Source organism: Salmo trutta, chromosome 5 (genome assembly GCF_901001165.1).
Source record: "Salmo trutta chromosome 5, fSalTru1.1, whole genome shotgun sequence".
NCBI classification, from domain to species: Eukaryota; Metazoa; Chordata; class Actinopteri; order Salmoniformes; family Salmonidae; genus Salmo; species Salmo trutta.
In genome coordinates this window covers 22542617-22558990 of record NC_042961.1, presented here as the reverse complement: position 1 = coordinate 22558990, position 16374 = coordinate 22542617, and the positions used below count along the sequence as shown (strand labels likewise).

The 16374-nt window shown below is 43.3% G+C and overlaps 1 protein-coding gene across 2 annotated transcripts in view; it reads right to left on the bottom strand.

Moving 5' to 3' along the window:
- Positions 1–11445, bottom strand: part of LOC115193878 (ninein-like protein) — a 55045-nt gene extending 43600 nt beyond the window's left edge. Inside the window, exons 1-4 of one of the 2 annotated variants that reach the window (XM_029752995.1) lie at positions 11235–11445; positions 9888–10095; positions 9480–9576; positions 8189–8388 (exon numbers count right to left, since the gene is read on the bottom strand). In XM_029752995.1, coding sequence (XP_029608855.1) covers positions 8189–8388; positions 9480–9576; positions 9888–10070 — 480 coding nt within the window. In that variant the 5' untranslated portion in view covers positions 10071–10095; positions 11235–11445. The remainder of the gene's footprint in view (positions 1–8188; positions 8389–9479; positions 9577–9887; positions 10096–11234) is intronic. The other variant, XM_029752996.1, reaches the window with a different exon arrangement.
- Positions 11446–16374: the final 4929 nt, after the last annotated feature.

Here is a 16374-nt window from a genome sequence, read left to right as displayed (position 1 = left end):
TCGCATCAATGCCTCTGTCTCGTCATTTAACATTAAAACATGGTGTCAGAGTCGGATAACTAACCATGCTTTCCGCAAATTAGAGCCACCTGTTCTGGTTTACCCCCTGAAAAATGCTTATTTGAGTAAAACTTCGCCTGACGCCGGAATTGTCCTTAGCTAGAGTGAGTTTGCTAGTTAGCTTCAGTGTTGTTAGCACCGATTAGACATGGCAGCGAACATTCCCCCTCCCGCCGTTATGAAGCTTAGCGGAGACTGGAGCACAAACTGGGATACGTTTAGAGGTGAATGGGAGGACTATGCACTAGCAACGGGACTTCAGGAAAAGGACGATGAGGTAGTGGCTGCCACTTTGAGGACTATAATGGGAACAGAATGCCGACACGTATACAAACACAACCTGAACCTAACAGCAGCTCAGCAAGGTAACGCTACAGCTATTCTTGATGCTCTTGAACATTACTTCAAGCCAGCAAAGAACGTTATCTACGAGCGTTATGTTTTAGGCTGTTGCAAACAGGAGGACGGGGAGTCCATTGACAACTTTGTCACTAGGCTAAGGGAAAAGGCAGCTACATGTGACTATGGTGCTTTAAGAGATGAACTGATCAGAGATAAGCTAGTGCTTGGCATAACTGATGAGGGCACCCGCAGACGTTTGCTGAGAGAACGTGACCTGACGCTGGTCTTGGCAGTGGAGACATGCCGTACAACAGAGCTTACTGATATACGGATAAGGTCCATGGAACTAGAAAGACAACATATGGACAATGTCAATGCTACATTCAGGCAGCCAGTAAGGAAATTCCCCTTGGCCACAGCTAATGCTAATACCACAGCCAACTCTGCAGCAGACAACCCCAATACGTGCAGATATTGTGGCATTTCTCATGGACGAGGAAAATAATACTTCCCTGCCTATGGAAAAATATGCAAATCCTGTGGTACAGCTAATCACTTCGCAAGGGTCTGCATGAAAAGCAAGAGAAAGGAGGGTAAAGTGCACTCCATTGAAACAAACACAGATGAAGGGAACAACAGCACAGAGGATGTACATGCTAGCGAGTGCATAGGGGCAGTGAGGGCAAACGGACAAAAGTGGTTTGTCACTTTGCTACTTAATAATAATAATAATAATAATAATGTAACGTTATGAGCCTTAAAGACAAAAGGAGGCTCGCGCCCAGAGACAAACTCACACAGAGTAGCACCAAGCTGAAACTGTATTCAGGACAGTTCATGACCTCTTTAGGCCTGTTTGTGACAGAGTGTGTTTTACGTGGCCAGAAACACACCCTTGAGTTTGAAATAGTTGAGGCTAGTCAACAGCCATTACTGTCAGGTTCTACATGCGAGCGCCTTGGACTTATTAACTTCACCATCCCAGCTGATCTTAACATTATAGACAATGTCCAGGCTGGGCCCCTGAGCAAGGAGACACTCCTGAGCAAGTACCATGATGTCTTCAATGCACCGGTCGAGTCAGTTCCCGGCGAAGTCCACTTTGAGTTGGACGCAGCAATCCAGCCTGTCCAGTGTGCACCCCGCAATGTACCAGTGGCCATGAAAGCAGCTACAAAGGCTCAGCTTGACAAATACGAAGCAGATGGCCACATGATATCCGTCACCGAGCCTACAGACTGGATAAGTAATATGGTCATCGTCAAGAAACCAGACAAGCTACGGATATGCATTGATCCTAAACACCTCAACCGGGCTCTGAGACGCTCACATTACATTATGCCCACGTTGGAGGATGTTCTTTACAAGCTCCCAAAGGCCAGAGTCTTCACGCTCGTGGACGCCAGAGATGCCTTCCTGCAGTGCAAGCTCGATGAGCCCAGCAGCTACATGACCACCTTTTGGACACCCTGGGGCAGGAAGAGGTGGTTGAAGCTCCCGTTTGGTGTCTCCGTGGCTCCAGAGGTGTATCAGCGGAAACAGCATGAGCTGTTGTTGGGACTCAGTGGCGTGGAACCCATAGCAGATTACATCCTCGTAGTGGGCTGTGGGGACAGTGATGAGGAGGCAGAATGTGACCATGACGCCAAGCTGCTGGCCCTGATGGTCAGATGCAGACAGGTCAAGCTAAGGCTAAGCATAAAAAAAGCTTCAGTTTAAAGTGCCAGAGGTCCGCTTTCATGGGCACATCTTGTCCTCCACTGGATTGAAGGCGGATCCTGAAAAAGTGAAGGCTGTCTTGGAAATGCCCCACCCATCTGACGTGAAGACAGTGCAGCGCTTCGTCGGATTCGTCACCTACCTGGCCAAGTTCCTACCGCGGCTCTCTGAAGTGTGTGAGCCACTAAGGAGGCTCATGGACAAGGACACCATCTGGCATTGGCCCCCAAAACATGACGCAGCGGTGAGGGAAATATAACAACTGGTCACCCAGACACCTGTACTGCGATACTACGATGTGTCAAAACCTGTCACGATTCAGAGTGACTCAAGCCAGTATGGACTTGGCTGTTGCCTCATGCAGGAGGGCCAGCCTGTGGCATTCGCCTCTAGGGCACTCACCCCAACAGAGCAGAACTATGCCCAGATAGAGAAGGAGTGCCTCAGCATTGTGTTTGCATGCCAACGCTTCCACCACTATCTGTACGGGCGCGACAATATTACCGCAGAGACAGATCACAAGCCCCTTATTGCTATATTCAGCAAGCCTCTCCTGAATGCCCCGAAACGACTGCAGAGCATGCTACTGGCCCTACAAAACTACAACCTCAAGGTGGTGTATAAGCCAGGGCCAGAGATGTATGTGAGGGACACGCTCAGCAGGGCTACTGCATCAGGCACTCACACACGCTCCATGCATGAACGACACGCAGTGTGCAGCTTACAAACAGAGCAAGTGGATGTTGAACACATCAACCAGGCTGACTACCTCAATGTCACGGACCAGCGCCTTATACAAATCAGACAGCACACAGACAGGGACGAGCAACTCCAGGCATTGAGGTCTGTGATTCTGATGGGCTGGCCCGACTGCAAGGAAGAAACTGCTTTAGCCGTCAGAGATTATTGGCCAGTCAAAGAGGAGCTCAGTGTTCAAAACGGAGTAATATTCAAGGGTCAGAGAGTCGTTATTCCCCGGTCTCTGCGCCCTGAGATGTTGGCGCGCGTGCACTCAAGTCACATAGGAGGTGAGGCCTGTTACAGACAAGCACGTGACACACTGTATTGGCCAGGAATGCAGAGTGAAATCAAAGACTATGTCAGTAAATGCACAATCTGCAATGAATATGCCACTGAGCAACAGAGAGAGACGATGATGTCCCACGAGCTACCGATGCGCCCCTGGCAGATAGTAAGTCTAGATCTCTTCCAGCACAGTGGCAAAGACTTTCTGCTGGTAGTCGATCATTACTCAGACTTCTGGGAGATTGACCTCCTCCCCGACCTCTCAGCAGAGACAACAATCAAACGCTGCAAGGCTCAGTTTGCCCGCTATGGCCAGCCAGATAGGGTAATTTCAGACAATGGACCCCAATTCTCCGGAGTTGAGTTCCGAAAATTTGCTGCAGATTGGGAATTCGAGCACGTCACTTCATCACCACGACACCCAAAAGCTAATGGGAAGGCGGAGTCCGCAGTCAAAATCGCAAAGAACCTCTGCAAAAAAGCTCTGCGAGAGGGCAAAGATGCCTGGAAAGCAATCCTGCAGTGGCACAATACACCGACAGAAGGCATGGATAGCAGCCCGGCCCAGCGCCTCATGGCACGGCGCTTAAAAGCAGCTCTGCCAGTAGCCAGCACTCTCCTGGAGCCATGTGTGGTGACAGACGTGCTGGTGAAGCTACGTCACAGAAGACATGTCTCCAAGTTCATCTATGACAAATCAGCAAAAGACTTACCTGAGCTCAGGGTGGGTGAAACGGTGTGGATGAAGCCACTACCAGGGGACTGGACTGGCCTCTGGAGACTCGGATCCTGTGTACAGAAAGTGGCACCACGCTCCTACTTGGTCGAGGTGAATGGATCACGGTACCGTCGTAACAGGGTTGACCTTCGGATTGCTGAGCCAGCACCTACTCAGAACCCTGATGGTCAAAGGGGTCGCATGACAAAAGACAGAACCCCAGCAAGTCACATGGGGCCTGAGGCACTGGGCGAAGAGCCAGGGGATCACAGGTCGGCCGCTCCCTCGCCCATCAATACTCCCCTTAGACAGTCAGGTGACACGCCTGTGCGGGAACCCGCAGTCCTTGCAGACAAGCCCCCTGTCTTTTCACGCTGTGGGCGTCTGTCCCAGCCACCAAAAAGACTTAATCTGTAGGTTTCCCATTAGGGATTGTTGACAGAGAGATAAAAGTGAAGAGAGTATCAAAATGTTTTAAGTTGTTACCTGAAGAAAAAAAATAATAAAAAAATACTAAACTGTTCATGTTGGAAATTATTACTAGGTTTGTTTTGTTAGTGAATTGACAGCTCCTGTCCTATTTTATAAAAGGAAAGATGTTATGGGTGTAAGATGGCACAGTGATGCCATCTGTTGGTAAATGTTAATTACTGCAACTCCAGTGTTTTACCGGTGTGCTTGAAATACCCGGATGTATTGCAATATACTGAGCAAGACTGGTTACTCGCATCAATGCCTCTGTCTCGTCATTTAACATTCAAACACAGTGGACTAATTCTCTGGATAGAGAAACAGAAGACTATAGGTTTAAATCTCATTGATGCAGTGTCACAAAAATAAATGTGTTTGCATGATTAATGCCAAAGGAAATTAATTTCCATGTGTCCTATCTGTGCTTGGGGTTCAAAAATGTTATCCCCAAATAAGCTGGCTGTGTTATTAAAATTATTATTGAATTATTCAGTGAACTTCATAAGGAAGTTATTAAAAAACCTCCAAATAACCTATCATTTCCGTTATCATAGCGTTAATAAACTTACCAGAAAAACTTTCAAGGAGCTAGAGTAAAACGTTCTCACAATAGAAAATGTACAACTTCACCTCTGTTCTTTGAACGTTGAAAAAACGTTCAGTTTTGAAGTATGACTTCGTTTCCACAACCAATGTGAAACCAAAAACATACGTTCCCACAACTTCCAAGGAACCAAATGTGCTAGCTGGGAATGAACTGACCATAAGGAATTCCACCATGCCAACATCACTTCTGCTACACTGAGTAAAAACAACCAGCAGATTGTGATTCCAGCAGGCTCAGGAGTAGACTGGTACTCCCCAGCAGCTCATGTGGCCGTTGGCTCTCACACAGAGGAGCTTAGGGCCTCCTCCACGTGTGTGTGTATACTTGCTGCAGACTCTTACTAATTAAGGTCTACATAATAGCCTATCTGAAGGGATGAAATTCAACTGAAGTTAGCAATGGATTAGTTATGGAAGTTAGTTATTGAGTACCGTCTTACTCATAGCAGTCTCTCTTTCAGGCTGGGAGGCACACTTACAACAATTTAACACAATATCTTCACTTTTTTTAAAGGATGAATATTTGCATGATTTTGTATCAGACATAGCTTTGTCAAGGGAATGTCGTGAGGATTACAATTCATAAATGTCCTAAATGTCGTGTATAGCCAAATATGTAGTGTGTAAAATAAATTCAAGGTGAAGTACCTTTGTTAACCATAGTGAAATAAAAATGGAATCTAACCCATTAAGGTTGTCGCTATGTTCCCTTTCCAATCTTTGGTTTGTTGCATTTTAGTGCCTACCAGTGGTTTACAGAGGCAAGTTCCAAAGCACTTTGTAGAATGAAATGCATAACTTCAGTTTATTATGTAATACCAAATTCCATAATTATCTAACCAAATTAATCCTGGTAACACCTAAAACAGACAGAATTTGTGGGAGAATCGGTTGCTACCCATCTTGGTTCAAAGGTCAAATGTTCTCCCTCAAAATCTTTGAAATGTACAGTATCATTTCAATCAATCCCATGTGGAAGATGGGTCTATTCATTTCATGGCTTCATTATAAGATATCAATCTGGGCATGGCCCCAAGCTGCAGCACCACATCCGAAACAGGCCGCTCATCATGACGCAACAAGCCACCGTCAATTATCATCAGCTTTAAATATTGAACAATATTACGTAACTCATCCATGAAAGGCTTTTCAAACGGGAACACTGTGATAGTTTCAGTATTGGCTACTCTCTCTCTCTCTCATTCTTGTTAGAGATATATATATCTCTCTATCTAATAATTTTGGTTCACTCCAACATGGCAGGGCTACACTTGGTCAGTGAATTTATTATTGTTGTCATCAGCACCACTTCGGGGTCGGAGAGCACCATTGTGCTCCTTACTACAGTGGCTCGAGGCTTAATAAATATAAACAAACTCTGTACCAACACAAAATGGTGGGAAGTGATGTAGACAGCTGAGAAGGGTAAGACATGACTAATCCCCTCAACATATCAAAGAATAAACATTCAAAAGCAATCATTTCAGCTGGATGAATGAAATCATATTGCTTATGTCTGTAAGTCAACAATAGATTGAAGACTCTTGACAACCAGCTTGAACCAGACAAAAAGGAATTGTCTGTCTGAATAGAGATCATGTTAAAGAATTCTCAACAAATAGAATGCGAGATAAAGGTGAGTGGAAACCGGTGCTAAATTAAGCATGCCAGCCTAATGGGACATTAACATGTCCTTGAGAAGGGTCCTTCAGGAATTTAACCCGGACGGCACGCTGCATCGTAGGAGGATGTGTAGACATAAATGTAGGTTGTGTATGATAACTAAATAAGACATATAACGTGACGTAAAGAGGAGGGTGAGCTTGTGTGAAATATTTAACAGGACCGGTTCAATTATTTACCTAACAAGGGCTAACTGTTGGCGACATTCCACCACGATACTTTCACAAGAAATACGTGCGTTTCAGCCCAACAGCGGTGAACGATTTTATCAACTCCCCAGCCCAATTAATCCCCCCTCCCCCACTCCAATCACATAGTTCACCCAGACTGTATGTTCCCGTTACCAAGGAGTGACCTATCTCCTGTAACCATCAATATGACAGGGATGCCATACAGTAGTTCCCTCTCTATCTTCCAGTAACTAGGAATCCACCAAGGCTTAAAGCTGCTTACGTATTGCCTTAAACTGCTGGAAATGTTAACTATTTAAAAGAGATTATTGGTGGAGAGCTTAATGAGAAACATGGCACAGGGATCTATCTGGCACTATGGCCTGACGAGGGAGAGAGAGGCTTTGGAAAGACGTAATCCCGCAAGCTATCAGAGATAGTCAATGCAGCGTTACATAAAATATCTAAATATTTCAAATGGGAAAGAAAATCTGGGATAACAGAATATGGTTTCTAAAATGAGAGCTGTGTTAACAGGCAGCGGCAGACAAGTCAGCCCTTGCTTGTTGTGTATTATGTAGTTTATGTATGAATATTTATACATAAATAAAAGGGCCCCAAACATTTCACTCTCAGCAGGGATTTCACACTGCATCTTTAACACTTTTAACACTGACAGATACCCCCCCCGTCACCCACCACCATGACCTTTACTTCACTTCTCTTCTACTGTTATACAATTTAGAGCCCAAAACAATGGGCCTTCAATAGACATAATGTTGTGAGATAAGCACACAGCAACCCCCAACCATGACTTTTCCTGGGCTTCATTACTGTCATGTCACACCTAAAACAATGAAATAAAATGTGATGAAACTATTGGAACCAATGAAAGAATAAGCCATGGAAGAAGGGAGAGAGGAAGAAACAGAGGGACACATCTTTGATCCTTAGCCAAACAGTGAGGGATGGATGGTGTGGGGTGGGAGCGGGGGCCACCAATGAGGGCTGCCAGTAGCACATTCCATATAATCCCACTTCCTGAGTGTGGAGTAGGACTGTCTGCCCAAAACCCCATGTACTCCTGAGATTCTACTCTCCCACTATGTCTGAAGAGTGTGTCGGCCGGAAACATATACTGTATATTTGAGACAGGCCTCACCCAGCACCAGCACAATGCACCATTCATTGGGTACACATGAGGGAAATGGAAGTGAAGCACTGAGTTGGGAATTTCTCTCCAAACAGTCAGACCTTCTCTAGGCCCTGGCCCAAGCTTGAGAACTCAAGAGTCAGCCATCTTTCTTGGCATCTCTCAAATGATGGTGCACGACCACAATGTAAACACAGCAGACAGAGGGTGAGAGGGAGGGATTAGGAGCACGTCTCTTACCTCCACACTCTCCAGAGAAGTGGAGCGTCGGAGTTTGGCCCTCCTCACGCCAGCGGGAGAGAGCTCCTTCTGCTCTGTCCTGAAAGGAGGAGAGTCCTCCAATTCAGCTGGGAGCTCAGAGTCGGGCCTGTCAGGACGAGACCGCCGGCCGTAGCGCTTGGTTCCCTTCACAAACTTGGGCTTCACCTCCTCAGGAACAACTGGAGAGGAGAGGAAAGAAAGGAGGTGAGGAAGGACAGAGAGAGATGCAGTGGTTAAATGGTGTCTACTATGATATTACAGTAGAATAATATATATAGAAAGAAAGAAATATTTTAGACCAGCTGGGCATTTTTTCTGCCCACAATTACAACTGCAAACATATTCTCACAGAAGCTTGGCAATGTTTAGTAACAAGGGAGAGAGTCTATAGTGAAGGTCTAAATTAGAGATTGTATAACCAGAGATTTGCCAAAAACATTGTTAAACACACTCTTTAAAAGGGCATGTCCCAGAAACTAACTTGGCAATAAACTTCATCATACTGTAACATTCTGGGGAAAATGAGGGAACTCTGCTGTCCTCCTAGATCCTCCTACTGCAATCCCCAACTCAAGAAACACATTTCAAAATACAATAACACATACCAATGAGTTGTCAAATATCATTCAGAAATCATATAAAGTGAAAAGCTGTACAATAAATGATATCTCAACTGAGTTAGGATTTTTTACAGGTACAGGAAGTGTAGTATATTTGAATCTGTATTTGTTCGAGAATAGAATCCAGCCTGGGGCTAATAAGGAAAGAGATTATTAACGTGATCAACAATAGTTCTTTAAGGAGGGAAAATACTAAATATACTGTATCCCTTTGATGTCTCCACTAGTATTTTCCTCATTTCGGTGAGCTCATGGTGACCCACCCAGGCAGTAGACAAACAACCAGAATAGACCAAAACACTACTTGACTAAGTAATGCTTTTTAGTGTGCTTTTAATGATGTCAAACTAACTTAGGTAGACTACAATGGCTCCAGTCTCAGCCAGTGCCTTTGTCAAGTATTGAAAATGTAAATTATAAAAGAAATGACCCCGAGGATTGCCGTTATCCACAAGGATACATTGTTTACATAAAGCAATCTTATCGAATCCCCCACATAGGGCCCATGAACAAATATAAACAGCAATCTAAACTACTTGGGAATATAAACAACTGATTTCATTGGATTCAATCAGTTTGCACAGCTGTGTAATCAATGAAAACCAGACATGCATCAATTCCCTCCTCACCACTCAGCATGCGTGCTTTACCTGGCTCCAGGTAGCTGCTCTCCTCTTCTGAGGTGCTGAAGTCCAGAGAGCGTGATAACACAGCTACAAAGCCTTCTTTGAACTCCTCAAAATTCACCTGCATAACAGAAGGAAAGTGAGTTAATTGTCAACAGTGTGAGACATGACTACTATACTGTCAATAAGGTAGCAACATGATCAAAAATGTCTCGGGCTTCTGATTTGAGATTTCAAATGAGCATACAGGCTTACCTAAGAACTGTTAGAAAATGGAGAGCGGTCATAACACAGCTTTTACACAACTACTACACTTTTACTTTAACTATGCATTTCAGAGCTTTACATATGTTTTAATGAACTGCTGGTAAGGGAAATTTAAGGCAGATCCACAACAGCGAGAGATGTTACTAAGGTGGTCTGGTCTCATACCCGAGCATAGTGGTGTGGTCCTAGCAAGGTGTCCAACAGTAAGGGAAGGTGAGCATCCAGGGACAGCTTGTGGCAAAGGGATGACAACTCTTCCTTGTCCAGGTAACCAGTGCCTGTGGTGTCACAGCTGTCAAACTCCTCCTTCAGCTGGGCCACATAGCGGTTCTGCTCTTCCTCATCCATCCCAGTACATATTGTAGGCTTGCACCTACAGTGAAGTAGGATGGCGATCAGGAAGAGGCCGTGTAAGCACAATAAAAGTTCACCCACCTACTGCCACAGCTGCACTCTTGCACAAACACACACACACACACACACACACACACACACACACACACACACACACACACTGCAACTTCAATTAGTCTAACATCCAGGGAGGCTAATCTATTCATTTCAATAGACTACCAGGCTTGGACTACGTACAGTGGTAAAATGTTTTATAGTGAGACGGTCCATCTAAATATATCTGCTGCTTTTAGGCTTGGATTTGATTCTCTTGATCTTGGATTACAGCCACAGGCCAAAAACATCTGCCTCACTGGTTGCAATGTCCTGTACTGAATTCTGCAGTTGGTCCTGATTGCCATTAGTTATGTAAGGCGGGGAATTCTGTCGTTATTGTTATTGTCACCCACCACTCCCCACAAAAAAGTAAACAACAATACAAAAGGCAAATCATTTTTACTGGTAGAACTATTTTTGCCCCCTACACATACCATTGCAAAATCTAACTTGCTATATAGGGCGGCCTAGGACCTTGGGGTTTAGTAACTCAAGTAACAGCAGTTTTAAATCAGGATACTCAGCAATGAATCATGATACTCAGCAATGAATGTCCATTTATGTCCGTTTGAATACATTCTGACACACGTTGTAAATGATTGGGGGTGACATTTGGCAATGAATAGGCTCGAAGTAGGAATAAACAAATTCATATCAATCGTTGCTGCATTTGTCTTTTCCCAATCTTCTTCGAGAATGAAAAAGGCAGTTGCCCATAATTGCCCACCATGCAAATAAAATATATGGCCAGTCTAATGTCATACATTAACAGTTTATTGCTCATTCTATCACAAGTTGATCAATACTGGGCAGGCTCCCTCCTTGGCTTGAAGTAGTGAGTCTGCTATGCTTCACCATGGGAACGGGGAACCAGCCGTGACAAAACAAAGGTCAGGTAAAATAGAAAAAATAGACTACAAAGTATCCAAACTCTCAACCTTTCGCACAATCTAGGAACTAAAACCGTTACAATGTAGCATTAGCCTATGCGTTTGTAAACAATTGCCATTTAGCCGACCTCTGACAAAGACTAGGCTAGCACAATAATGAAATTGCTCTTACCGTTTTAACAGTACACCGAAGCATCTAAAAAAAAATCACGGATGGTCCAACATGTGCATCCGATGCTTTTTCATTTTGAAAAGATGTGTCTGTCTGCCTGTCCCGGTGTTATTTTATGGAAAAACGGGTCATGTCTCCATAGCTCTTCCCTATGAAGTGGCCACAAGTATGCGTGGCGGGTATAATGCTGAGTTCATAACCAAGTGGGAAGTGGGAATTTACCAGCCGATTGTTAGAGAGAGGACTCAGATGGATAAAACCAGTCTTGGCATGGACATTGCCATTGAGGACTCCACCATTTTAAAGTAGTCAAATGGGTGGAACTTCCTATGGGTGTAGGAAGGAACAAATCAAATGTATTTATATAGCCCTTCTTACATCAGCTGATATCTCAAAGTGCTGTACAGAAACCCAGCCTAAAACCCCAAACAACAAGCAATGCAGGTGTAGAAGCACGGTGGCTAGGAAAAACTCCCTAGAAAGGCCAAAACCTGATTCCATCCAGGTCATCAGGAGGGATCAGCCAATGAATTATACTTGTGAGCAAACATTCCATAACTGTAGGCATCAAGAAATCACTATCCTGGGCATTATACTTGTTCAAATAACACACTCTAGATAGCAGTATGCACACTTTCAGTTTGTTTCATAGAAGTAGCAGAAGTAGAAAATTGACTACTTCAAAATGGAGAGGGCCTCAATGGCGCTGCCCCTACACTTACAGGCGCCATAATAGGACACATACTGTATAAATATGATATTTTCTATCATTCTCTATGTTTACCATATAGGACTGGGAAAAATCTATTTGAACGGCCCCCCAACTGGTAATTACTAGTGGGAAACTAATGTATCAGTCTTGAGCTCCAAGTGAGAGGTGGGAATTTACTAGTGAAGTCGTATATACTAGTTGGATGCATTCAGGTGGTTTGAACTAGTTTAGAAACGCCCGATTGGCTGATGGCCAACAAGCCATAAATTAAAAGTACAACTATCAGGCTTGTAAACAAATGATAGTGTTCAAAAACCATATTAATAGATTGCTTTTTTTTAAATAATCTTTTGTAGTTGCATTTAACTGCCAAATATATATATATATATATATTTTAAATGAGCATGGCCTTATTTCTATTACAGGATATTGGATTACTGTCATTCATATTCCAATCACCCGGCTCAATGTAACAGTGATTGGTTTAGGCTACTACATGATACATACAACACGTCACACAAAGTTGCCCGATACCCATCATGAGGTTGCTATAACCTAGCCTACAAATAAAACTTTATAATGCAGGTGCACAGGTCGAGAGACAAATTGAAGTATTCAAGCTGACAGACAGTGACACATTCAATACCGCCTTGCACACTCTTGCCTGCATCTAGTGGATCTGGGGTGTAATCATTAGTCCAAGCAGTTGCATGCCGCTTTGCAACTAAAACAAGAGTTTCTATTGGACAAATCCAGGTAGGTCCCTCCCCGTTTCGTTACGTTTGATTCCGTTTAAGAAATGTTTTGCAACAGAATCGGCGGAATGAATATACCCCTGATCACCCCCACACACAGTTCACTTTTATAGCAGCCACATACAGCATCATCACTTCGCTTGTTGTATAATTCCTTCTCTCATCTACATGCTTTCCTCCTCTCACCTTTCCCCTTCTCTTGTGGACTTCAGTGAGCAACACAACAGCTCCCTGTAACCAGGCAAAAAAAACGTTTCCAAACCAAACTTCATACCATAACCTCTACGCAAACAGATGTTTTTGGTTTTGTGTGTATTGTCCGGTATTACTGTACTGTTGGAGCTAGAAACATAAGCATTTTACTGCACCTGCGATAAGATCTGAAAAATACTGTATGTGTATGCGACCACATAGCCGTGGGAAGTAGGGGTGGTGAGGGTGCTGCAGCACCCCCGGATAAATCACAATTTTTTTTTTAATATAAAACATTTAATAAAAAATCTATATTCCCCCCATCAAGTTATTGCACTAGGGCCATATTACTCCTGTTTGAGCGGAGAAAAATACAGCAGAACGAGGCTAAAAATACCCTCCCCACAGCACCCCCACCCCAAAACATCTTTCCGCGGCCATGCGTGACCAATAAAATGTTATTCGATTTTGAACCGCTACACAGCTTACATCGTTGTCACCATATTTGTAAGGAACGACGCTGGAGTCGAGAAGCAGGTACGGGGAATCAACATTTAATCGGAACAGACATGAAAACAGAACAGGAACAGCGTCAGAACCGGGTAAAACACAGACGTAAGACAATTAATGCAGCAGCGGGGAACAGAGCTGGGGAACTGACAAATATAGGGGAGGTATTAAACAGGTGATTGAGTCCAGGTGAGTCCAATAATTTGCTGATGCGCGTGACGAGGGAAGGCAGGTGTGTGTAATGATGGTGGCAGGAGTACGTAATGCAGGGCAGCCTGGCGCCCTCGAGCGCCGGGGGGGAAGAGCGGGCGCAGGCGTGACAATATTAACGTTATAGTCAACAAACTAGAACTAGCGCATTAGTGAACCCACAATCCATGTGTACAATCACTCAGTACAGTGTACAGCAAGCAGTTTAGCAGTTACACCGGCGGGCCCCGGTAGCAATACATTTATAAAACCTAAAGCTTACCTTGACTTGGAAAAGTTGCAGTGTTATAGCTTTAGACAGCTAGCTAACATAGATAACATTCTTCTATGTTTGAGTTAGGTTGTTGAGTAGGTGAAATTAGCTGCATTAGTTAAGTAAGTGAAAGGTAAACTAAGAGAAAAAATACAGCGAAATATAGCTCTCTCACTGCTTCTTAGCTTTTGAAGAAATTCATTTGTTCAACATTTTTTAACTATTGTCTTTCTCTCGCTTTGAGTCAACTACTCACCAAACTGTATACACTGCAGTGCTAGCTAGCTGTAGCTTATGCTTTCAGCACTAAATTCATTCTCTGATCCGTTCATTGGATAGACAATATGTCAGTTCATACTGCAAGAGCTCTGATAGGTTGGAGGACTTCCTCCGGAAATCGTCATAATTACTGTGTAAGTCTATGGAAGGGGGTGAGAACCATGAGCTTCCGGCAACACCATGGTGCTACCATAGAGGGTGCTGTTGAGGCTACTGTAGACCTTCATTGCAAAACAGTGTGTTTTAATCAGTTATTTGGTGACGTGAATAGAATTCACCCATAGGAAAGCCCAACAATTTGACTGCTTAAAAATTGTGGAAGCCCTCAATGGCAATGTCCAAGCCAAAATAGGTTTATCCATCTAGAGTCCTCTATCTAACTCTATGGCGGTAAATTCCCACTTGGTTATAAACGCAGCATAAATCTCACTTCTTCTGTAGGCTAAAAGTGCTAGACTGAGTATTGGTTCTGAATAATCGAGACTGGAGGCTGGCACTCAGCGGTACCGAAAGCGAGGCTACGTTAAACGTTACCTGTGTGAAGCTAGCCACAATAACGATGAGTGGAATTAGCGGTTTGCCTTCCAAATAAAGGTCCCCCAATTGAAAGTGATGCAAACGGATAGAAATAGTGGAAACATGCCATATTTGGACTAGATAATGCTAAACATGGTTAGGATATTGTTATATAAATTCAACAAAAGACAATAATTAGTTAATTGTACACAAAAAAAGTACAAATCTGTTGAAATCATACTGTGGGTAAATCAGACTTCAGAAATGCATTGGGGGCATACTTACATGCACTGTACAGCCTTACCTATGGATCTTGGGTCCATAAAATGGGATATCAGCCAACTCAGTGACACCCACAGATTACAATGCTTTAGAATTTACACAAATATTAGCGTCGTAGCTCATATTTGGGAACTTTAACTGTGGGAAATCACCTCTATTTATTTTGGGCTCCCGAGTAGCGCAGTGGTCTCAGACACTGCATCTCAGTGTAAGAGGTGTCACTGCAGTACCTGGTTCGAATCCAGACTGCATCACATCCGGCTGTGATTGGGAGTCCCATAGGGTGGCACACAATTGGCCCAGCTTTGGCTGGGGTAGGCCGTCATTGTAAATACAAATTTGTTTAACTTGCCTAGTTAAATAAAGGTTCAATTTAGCCTATCGTTCGCATTAACATACATATTGCAAGGTTTACATTAAGCTCACCAGTAAACCTAATAATAGAGGTCATAAAAATTGTTAAAAGGTTTAAAAACAATTCTAATAGTGCAACATGTTGACAGTTTATGAACATACTCCAAACTGTTTGAAATGTTTAAATCCATCAAATATTGACTAAATTATAGCCCATAAAACATTTTACTGGCACGGAAAAATATGGTGTTCAGGGATTTTGGTGGAAATTCTGGTACTCAATTTGCCAAATGTCTTTTTTTATTTTTTAGAATGCACTCATATATACATTTTCTGATGGTATCAGGTATATATTTTGGTGTTAAAATAAAGAATATTATATGTGCCTTGTTTGCATAAATACAATGGTGTATTTGCATATAGAAATATATCAACATAAATGGGTGGAATAGGGCTGAAACCACAAAAACTTCCTCTTCTTAGACCTACTTACACTCACACATTCCTGTTGTCACATTCTGTTGCATAATTCAACAAGTGTGTCAATAGCAGGGCTGTTCAGTATGTTTTAACATTCTGGAAAGTTTAATTGAAACGGTGCTGTACTGAACGACCAGTTGAAAAACAGGGAGGGGTTGGGTTGGGTTGAGGAATGCTGTCAGCATGTCCACTGCCCTTAAAATACGTCACCCATTGCTTCCAGCTACACCTCACCACACCCACCAAATGGGAGCAAACGTACCTCAGTCTGTTCAAGAACGTTTTGGGGAAACGTGTCGTTCTGTACAAACTGTTCCACAACGGAGCAAACGTTCAAGAAAACTGAACGCACCTCCGGATGCCCTCGGTTTAAAAATCAAAACACTTGGCTCTAGATTACACCTGTAGTTTGTTTGCAAAATCAGACATAATATCACTATAATCTGTGTTCATTTCCCAGAAATTGTTTTAATTTCTTCGTATCTAATTTGAAAACATTTCAACTGTAGCAAATTACTTTTCAATTCCACACACAAAAAAAACACCCAACAAAACAAATGTATCTTTCCTGTGGTGTAAGTGTCGAGATGTGTTAAA